General features: G+C 26.7%; 2 protein-coding genes across 7 annotated transcripts in view; one reads left to right on the forward strand and one right to left on the reverse strand.

The window, feature by feature from the left end:
- Nucleotides 1-414: 414 nt before the first annotated feature.
- Nucleotides 415-892, forward strand: LOC124951720 (cytochrome c oxidase subunit 5A, mitochondrial; the record flags this gene model as incomplete). Its single annotated transcript, XM_047500526.1, has 1 exon — nt 415-892. A coding segment is annotated over one exon (318 nt), but the record flags the coding sequence as incomplete, so codon positions are not given.
- The window catches only part of LOC124951445 (DNA-binding protein P3A2), an 11,863-nt gene continuing 2,585 nt past the window's right edge, over nt 723-10,000 (reverse strand). For 3 of the 6 annotated variants that reach the window (XM_047499827.1, XM_047499825.1, XM_047499828.1), the window contains exons 2-8: nt 8,922-9,197; nt 7,011-7,135; nt 6,469-6,894; nt 6,093-6,395; nt 5,386-5,526; nt 5,008-5,155; nt 723-3,617 (exon numbers count right to left, since the gene is read on the reverse strand). In XM_047499827.1, the coding sequence (XP_047355783.1) occupies nt 3,286-3,617; nt 5,008-5,155; nt 5,386-5,526; nt 6,093-6,395; nt 6,469-6,894; nt 7,011-7,135; nt 8,922-9,099 (1,653 nt within the window). In that variant the 5' untranslated portion in view covers nt 9,100-9,197 and the 3' untranslated portion in view covers nt 723-3,285. Of the gene's footprint in view, nt 3,618-5,007; nt 5,156-5,385; nt 5,527-6,092; nt 6,396-6,468; nt 6,895-7,010; nt 7,136-7,985; nt 8,217-8,921; nt 9,198-10,000 lie in introns of those variants that run through there. The other 3 variants (XM_047499829.1, XM_047499830.1, XM_047499831.1) reach the window with 3 other exon arrangements.

Here is a 10,000-nt window from a genome sequence, read left to right on the forward strand (position 1 = left end):
GAAAGATTTAACATTTACATTTTATCTTCACATTGTTATTACAAATATTATTAATTAAAATTTTCAGAAAATCTAAGTATTTCGCATTTAACGTATAATTTGTATTATATATTTAAGCTCTATAGTTTATTAATATGTAATACATTTTATATAATAAGATATATATATATATATATATATATATATATATATATATATATATATATATCTTATTATGCCTGTAATTTCTTGATTACAAGTCATAGAATAACATTAATACTCATTGATATAACAAGCATGCGTTATATTTACAATTCTTCTACCGTAACATAATTGAAACATAATTTTTATTTCATAAGAATGACAGTCATTAAGAATATTGAGAATTTAACTGTGTTAAGATGTATCTAAGAGTTTTGTTATTTTTAAAAAATAAATGATTTATTGGTTATCATTTGTTGCTTACTATTAAGATTTCTTGTTTGTATATTTACTTTACTAGGTATGGATTTGGTTCCTGAACCCAAAATTATCTGTGCAGCATTAAGAGCTTGTAGACGAGTAAATGATTATGCACTGGCTATTAGATTCTTGGAATCTATTAAAGACAAATGCGGTCCGTATGTCAACACTATTTATCCATATATTCTTCAAGAGATAAGGCCTACCTTAGATGAATTGGGTATCAATACTCCAGAAGAATTAGGATATGACAAACCAGAATTAGCCCTTGTAGCCCCATATGAAATGTAAATAAAAATGTTTTAATTTTCATTTTAGTATTTATACATGAAAGTGCATCTTTATCAAGCTTGTTGTTCACAAAAAGTTGAACTGTATTGAATAAAATGTACTTCCAATAGATCTATTTATAAAAGTGTTTCTTAATTCAATAAAAAATTTTTGATCATTATGCAGTTATTTTCCTAATTATTAATCAATCAATCTGTGCTTTATAGTTCTATTAATAAAATAATATGTAAGAATTGTAAACAAGGGTCAGTGCAAATTTAAGTAATGTGGGAAACATAATGAAATGATATGTGTGCTATATTTGAACTGTTTTTCCATTGGTTCTTTATGTCATGTTTAAAATGGTAATGGACTCAATTTACTTTTTTTACACTGAACTTAAATAAAGAAAAATGACACAATCACGACATATTTACAAATTACATTATAGGATACACAGCAGTAAAGTCATATACATATATGTCTATAATCATCTAATGTGTAATATACGTTCTTCTTAGATGATATAGAACTTAATTTATGTTGGGTATGTTCTTTCATGAACAAAAATGTAGAATACAACATGATCTTACCTATACATGTTTATATATTACATCACGTTTTCAATGGCCATGATTTTACAAAACAATGCAACAATTAATATCTAATCAATATAATCTGCACTAGTAATAGTTGTTATTAAATTTAAATACTTTTGTCTATAATATTATAAAAACTTTTGGTATTGTTATGCCTAGTTCCAAAGGCAGCTTGTTGTTTCAATGTTACGACTTATTTTCCAACATGTATGTTACAAGGATGAAAAACTACTACAAATCTACAGGAACTTCGTGTATGGTAAAAATGTATTATCAATAATAAATATTGAATAAGTGTAGAAAGAAAATCTAACTTAACATTACTAAATAAGAGATAAAAATTTAGCATCTAGAACAAAAGCCTTGGCATTTTCGTATTTATTGATATGATTAAAGTATATTAATAAATGTAAATAAATTATGTATAAATTGTTTTTTATTTGTTAGGGTGATTGCACAAATAAAAGTATTTCAGTTTATCAGATTTTCTTTTTTTTTTCTTATACCGCAACATTGAAACAAAATTGCACAAAGTAAATACAGTTTTTCTAGTATCAGATATAAAAGTGAATTGGCTCTTCACTGCTATCGAAGAATGGTTTCTGTAATATAAAATAGAAGTGACATGTTTTGATTACTTCAAAATGCAGTAAGAGCAATGTATTTTCTAATTTTTATGTAAGGTACTCCGTTTAAAATCGTGTATCTAGTACTGATTTCTTAAATATACTGAAAAAAATATTAGCACAATCGCCAGATAAAGTTTGCATTTGTTATATATCAGTTCTTAATCTAAAAACATAAATATAACATTATACTTTCGTAACAATTTCATGTTATGTTTTTTTATTATGTAAAAATAATAAAACCTTAAAAAATTAAAAAAGACCAAAAGTTAAACTCAATATTAAATATTAAAGTATACAATCACACCTAAATCAAGTATATTGGATGTTAAATGCAAATATTTAACTTCTTGAGAAAAAAAATATCTTATCCTATTTGTACCCGTCAGAAATGCTTAATTTTTTTTACTGCTATAATGTGATCCTGTGTGTATGTATGTGTGTATATCTATACATATATATCTCTACAACCAAGCACAAATTTGGTTCATTCTTTCGTCATAAAAATATGTTACATGTCTTTTGGCTATAGCCAAATATTTTGAATCTGATTCAGAATATATATTTTTACACTAAATCAGATTGTTAATTTTTTTTTTAATTTGCAATATACTATGTTTTCACACGATTTTGAAATTATCATTTATGAAATATTGTTTTCCAATATGCCCAAAAATAAATAAAAAAATGTAATTTTATCAATATATTAAAAGCTCCATTTTTTTTTTTTAAATAGATTATAACACTGATGATGAGTTTAACATCAAAATATTATCTTAATGTTAAAAACTCATATATGTGCTTTTCATAAATAGTTTTCTACTTATTAAATTAATTTAACATAAAACATATAACTCTTTGGAATATCCATAAGAGTTTAGCCAGTTCTAACCAATTCTAGGACTAGATGAAAATATATTGTTATCGTACTTATTATTGGAAAATGTGTATTGCATTTTCCATATAACAAAGATCTCTCCTAAGGAGCAATTAATAAAATTTTTGAAGATACAGTTATTCTTTAAATAGTAGTACTTTCAAAAAGTCGTACTACTTTGGAGAAATAGAATTACAGGTAAATATTGTATAGGTCTATAATAAATTTTGAATACAAACTCTTAATTCATTGATTAACGCACCTGTCATTTACACACTCAAACACACTCATTATTTAGAAGAGCAGTTAGCGAATCTGCACTGCACAAGAATTCAAGACACAATTGTCTGCCTTAATATTTCAAATACAAATCCTTACAATTCTTTCACTTCTTTTTCTTACACTCTCATTACACGCCAATTTATTTTAATGGATTTAATAGAGCTTGTCTATTAATTATGCACAATGTTGCTTATTCTGGACTAGACACGGTTTGTTGTGGTTGACTATCTTCATCTTTCACTACGTCTGCTTGCATAGCTTTGGTAAGAACATTAGCGTCTTTTAACGATATCACTTGAAGAACTTGATGTTCTCCTGCTGCATTTATCATTGTCATAGGATGACCTTGAATTGTGACAGCTTCAATACTGGTTTCTCCATTTCCAGGTTCAACTTTAGGTACTTGAACCATCGGTGTTACGACTTGCATAGTACCATCACTTTGAATATTGGCCACCATAGTTTGATACATACTTGCAGACACTGGTACAGTGATTACTCCTGACACAGATACTGGATATCCTGTAACATAGACAAGACCGTCCTATGTTCTGCCTGAACTCAGGCATTTTCTGTAGAATAAACTGGATTATTGTCTTTTCCTTTATGTATGTGTATGTATGTATAGATATACACAAATTTAATCATGTTTTTATATATAGTAATCACAATAATGGTAAACACTCACTCCTTTCTTAACAAGACATACCAGTTTACAATACAGTTATAACAGTGAATATATTATATAAATAACAGTGAACAAAATTAATAGGGTGTGCGAAAGAAAAGTATATATACTTACTATGTTTTTTGGCACACCCTTTTAACGTCTATAGTATCAGGACATAATACACATAATGCATATCTATACGAAAAAGATAAGGCAGTAATAATGGCAGTAAATGTTTAAGCTTTTTGTAACAGAATTTAGTGATCTTAATGATAATATTATAATTTTGAGTATAATACCATTAACAATAAAGAATTATCATAAATGTATGTGAAGTAGAATTATAATACTTTTGTTTCAAGTAGCTTAAACACAAACTGTTAAATACAACAAATATAAAATAATAAAACATCAACAAAAAATGCTCTATGTACATCAATTTTATTGTATCTCCTTTCTTTAAATTAATGAAAATAATCTTCTGTAATAATGATGTGCAATGATCATAAAACAAAGGGTGGGTTTTGTCATGATTATGATCATAATTTTTCTTTATTTATTTTTACTGCACTAATTTTAAGAATCCATGTAATAATTTATTTTTATTAATATTCTGACATCTATACACATAGACTCAATTTCTTTAAATGTTTTTTTTTTCAGTCAGTTATCAGTAATAATTTGAATATTTCTAATAGATTTATCGTGTATATTTATTTTTCATTCTAAAGATTCTATATACATGATATACATATAAATAAATGCTAACTTTATAATATCTTTCAATACAAATATTGAATAGTTCATAGTTCCTCTGAAACGAGAATTGGAGAAAGCTTACTTATATAAACACACGTATGATACACTTTTTAAATAAAGTTTCATTTTTCCATTACTTATTATACAAGACTAATGAATGTAAATTTCTTATTATTGCTTTTTCTTTATGTAACACAAATGCTCTTCTGATAATATTTTTAAAATATCATGGATTCTTAAAGACGAAATTAAAATAACGCTGTGCATAGCTCCAAATAAAGACATATGTACAATAATAAAAACAATAATCAAAAAAATTCTACTTCATTATACACAATAATAAAGATTTGTAAACATTGTTTTTGAATGGAGCTCAACAGACAGCATGCAAAACAATAAAGGTTTCTGGGCTAGTAAAAACAAATCACTGCTCAAGTAGTTCCTGGCCGGCGACCGTGCAGAGCCTATAGAAAACAGTTTTACCGTGACCATCTTCGCCTGTAAGGATGATTTGTCCATCTTGACCTAATGTTGCCTCAGTTACACTGTTTAGATCAACAGCAACGCTAGTACCCTCCGCACCACCTGCTACTTCTGCGAGTGCTTGAACTTCTCCTTGGCTTGTGTGGATCTGTATACATATATATATACATACATATATATATATATACACACACGCACACGCAAAGTATCTTATCTAATGATAACAAACTAAATTCTTATGAAATATATGTATTGCTGTTTTTAATATATTTTGTCAAAAAATATATCTTGAAACTTTATTTTATTTACTAATAAAAATAACAAAAATAAAATTCTCTAGGATATTAAATAATATGATAATAAATTTATTTAACTCACAGTAGCTACACCTTGAACTTGAGCTGTTGTACCATCCGGTAATGTAATGATAGGATTACTCGGATCTACTTGAATTATGGACACTGTACCATCAGGATTCGTTATTGTCTGTAACACTGCAGTTGGATACTGTGCCGTCATCTGTAATATACAAATTTTTATTATAACATCAATCATTTTTAATTTCTTGTTTATTTTGACTTAGTTAATAGTTAATTAAAATACGAAATTTTATTGAATTTTAACGAACATGATTTTGATTAAGCTAATGAGATTAAAACAAATGAACATATTATTGTCAAAAATATTAAATACTATATATATAATTCTATAATATTAGAAATAAAGCCAGATTCAACTCAAATAAGGGAAACCAAACACATGGAACTGAAACATGGCATATCCGCGTAAAGAAATACGTCTTCGATCTTCATTTCTTTGTTCTCCTAAATAGAATCAGAAATTTAAAGAAACAACATGACAATATGATTAATCAAAATATAAGAACTTAATAGTTCAGTTTGAAATTTTCTTAGAAGATATTTTGTTGCATTATTTATGTATTATATAATATATCAATATATGTATGTATGTATATTATGTATTAATATTAGTTATGCATTACTGCTTGAAATCTAATGAAATACATTTTTATCATGTTGTTTCAAATTATTCCTTTTTCTTTAATACACTCTATCCACTCCCACCTGAGTGGCAGTGGCAAGAGCTGTGGGAGATGTTGCAATGATTTGTGCTGGCGAAGAGTTTCCCTTAGATGAATCCGTGCTGCTGAGACGAACAACTCCCACCGTCTGTTGTTGTTGTTGTGACTGTCCACTTTGACCCTGGCTAGACGAATGTGAAGGATGAGACGAGGAATGAGGAGTTGACTGTTGTAATAATACAGTAGATTTATCGTCTTCTTCACTGAATGCTGGTAGAAGATCTTCTCTTCCATGAAATTTATAGCAATTTATTACTATTTGTCTTAAAGCATGTGTCCAAGAAATCTACAATAATATAGAATAAGTTGTTATGATCGTTTTAATTGATAAATTATTAAATTGATTACTAAAAACGAACCTTTTGTTTTTCATCCTCGGAACGTGCATCCATACGAACATTTGCCCAAGGTAACTCTTTTGGCCACCAAGGAGGTCGTGTACTATCCCTTCCCCAACCAGGTTTACCTCTACCTGTAGAATACTTTAACATTAATGGTATAAATGCCCTGAGTTGAGCTTGAGTCATTTTTTCTACAGGTGTAGGTATTCCATCTATTATAAGTGGTGGTAATTCATATAAGGATGGGTCATCCTGAACAGGAGGTGGGGCTTGCTGTGCTAATGCACTTTCAAGTTCATCCATTATAACATTTCTTAAATTTTTTACTACATCTTCTAATGGTTTAGCCCCAAAAACTTTGTAGCTACTATTTGGCTTGCCTGGAGTAGCTACTAATACTACAGCTTGTTGTCCTACTCGTGTGGCAAATTCATCTATTGTTTGCTGTAAGAATATTAAAAAATCAATGTAAAAAATATCAATAGAGTAAGAAGGATATATTAAAAAATCACTCTTTCTGTTAAGAAACAAGAAGTTTTTGTATATTTATAATTTCTTACTCTAAGTTTTCGTAGAAGCCTGTTTTGTTGTCTTTTTCTTATACTGGGGTTAGTTTCAAAACTATGAGGTCGTTTTCTCTTCTTTGCAGAAACAATAGCAGCTGCTGCAGCTACACCAACAGGACCTATAGAAACATATAATCTTGATACAAATTTTTATATTCTATAATTTCATACATTTTATATGTCAATATAAAATGTTAATTTTGAAAATATTTTAAAGTTATTATGTTTAACATTTAATTCTGAGTATGTTTAATATATTATATTGACATATCAACACATATACATGTAGTGCATTCAAACTAAAGAGATGCATAAGCAATAGTAATATAAGACGTGCTCAAAATCTAAGAGATGTATTATGTATTTACACATAATCTATACTTTTATTTTTAATATAATTGGAAAAAAAAAAAAAAAAAAAAAAAAAAAAAAATACTATTACCTAGCAGTTGTGCCTAAAAATAATACTCTTAGATTTTGTTTAAGAAACAAATAAGATTGCACATGTACTAACAAGTTTTGTTGATCTTTTTCTATTAAAATTTGTGCACAAAAAATTGTTTTTCAAATATATATTGTATTATACGTAAAATATAATAATAAACTTTAGCAACAATATAAACAGTAATGATCATATTCTAAGTTTAACATAAAAATATCAAAATATAAAAACATCAATACATACTGTTTATAAATAAATTTAAAAAAATATGTCTTGCATATGTTAAAAATAAAGCACATTCTGAGAATATAAGGCATAAATTAAAAAGATGCACGCAAGAGAAATAAAAACATAAAATTAACCGAAGTAATAAAATATGATGGTAGACTATATCATACTGCTCTGTCAATGACTGAATGTAGGTTTCTTTTATCAAAAGGAATATTGTTATGAATTAACATACAGAATTACGAATTTTCATTATTTTTGTAATATATGAAATTTCATTCAGTAAACTTAGTAATTACCAAAACTTGTATCATTGGCAGGCAGGCTCCACTTGCACATATACCGTTTCAATTTTTCTTTTTTCTTTTTCTTTTTTTTTCTTTTTCTTTTTTTTAATGATCAATAACACTCCATAAAGAGTCTTATAAGATAGTAAATTTTACATTTATGACTTCTATTTATGTTAATAAAGTGAATGTCATAGAAAAACATAATTAAATTGAAAGTATGAAAAATGTTACACAGATCTTTATATGCTGTTAATTATTTATGTTAAATTTAAAAAATAATTTAGTGAAACAGATTGTTATAGAAAAAGAATATAATTATCTTTGATATAGCAGAAAATTGATATATTGCATTATTCCGAAAATCCGTAGTGACTTTTAATAGAAATTAAAAATTAATATTTTTATATATGCTTTTAACTTTCTTCAATAATATATTCTGGACCATGTAAAATATATACAGATTTCATTTTGAAAATAAATTTTAACTTTTAAAAAACTAAAACGTAATATCTATTTTATGTTTGTAATGCATGTGTACAATATATTTTTCAAATATAAATATATTTTACATATACATATATTTTGTTATATACTTCATAAATGGAAATATCAATATTAGTAGCTATTGAAAATCACTACAAGCTTTTTGAATAATTCAAGATACAATATATAAAAAATATTGTGATGATATATAAAAATAATAGTCTAAACAGTACTTTTGTAATATCACATCTTATTCTTAGAAACTTGTGGAGACTCTTTAAAGAGAATGATCTCTTGTATCTTACGCGTTCATCGCTATTGGTGTTGAAAAGTATCCGAGATTAAATGTACACAAGGTTCCACAGTCAATGATGAACGTTGTTTGTTGCGTTTAACTTGCAAATGGAAGTGATTAAGCCGTAAATAACTCAAGAGGTGATAAAGCAAAAAAATGGAAATCACCATTAGCGTGTTTGATTTGCCAACCTGCTGCAGCTAGCTGGGCTGTCACATCATCGTCCATGGCTGCTGTCAAAAGATCTCCATCCTCATATGTTTCAGACCCACTACTGGGTTCATCATCATCATCATCAGAAATTCTGTCCATTGTGCCGGACTCTGCATTAGGCAGAGACACCATCTTTTTGTCTTCGTCACCCGTTTTGACTTTTTTATATATTGCAATGGCCCAACAAATGTAATTGTAGATCCTGAGATATTCTTTTACATCACCTTATCCTAGTAGAGTAAAGAAATGTTGAGTTAATATCTAAGATAAAATGCGTAGAAAAGAAAATAAATGGATATATATTAACAGTTGGAATTACCATGATTTATATATCTCAAGAAATAAAAGATAATTTTGATTTATAGTTATAAAATAATAATATCCTTTTTATAATGATTAATATAAAATAAAATCCTAGAGTAAATTTATCTTTAATAAATAATGCTTGTTAATAAAAATAATACTTATTAATAAAAATAATGCTTATTATCCTTTTTCCTCAAAAAAGATATATATAATTAACATAATTTTGTTAAACGTGTACTTTCTGTCAACAAGGAAACTTATGTGTATTATGATCTATGTAAAGAATTAACAGCTTCATAGTATAATTTATTTCTATTTATTTGCAATACAACACATACAATAATACTTCATCACATATTAACATACTAATATTATAACATATCATATGTGAAGAAATTAAAACATACACGTACAGAGAGATAACAGAGACTATACAATAACAATCATAATATTAATAATCATGAAATATGTGCAAGTACCAGTTATCTCAGTGATAAAAATATAAAACCAATTTGAAATTAATCCGTTGCAATCCAAATATTAAACATCAACAAAACAAACAATATTAGTATGCAGAATTGTTTAATAAAGTGTATTATAACATTTTTAGAATTTTGTCAAAATTGTTTTATTAACAAATAAAATAATATAAAATAGATATGTAAACCTATTATTATGACTTTATCAATGATATTACAATTTATAAATCTTTGAAATATTTTATCTT

The sequence above is a fragment of the Vespa velutina genome, chromosome 9 (genome assembly GCF_912470025.1).
Source record: "Vespa velutina chromosome 9, iVesVel2.1, whole genome shotgun sequence".
NCBI classification, from domain to species: Eukaryota; Metazoa; Arthropoda; class Insecta; order Hymenoptera; family Vespidae; genus Vespa; species Vespa velutina.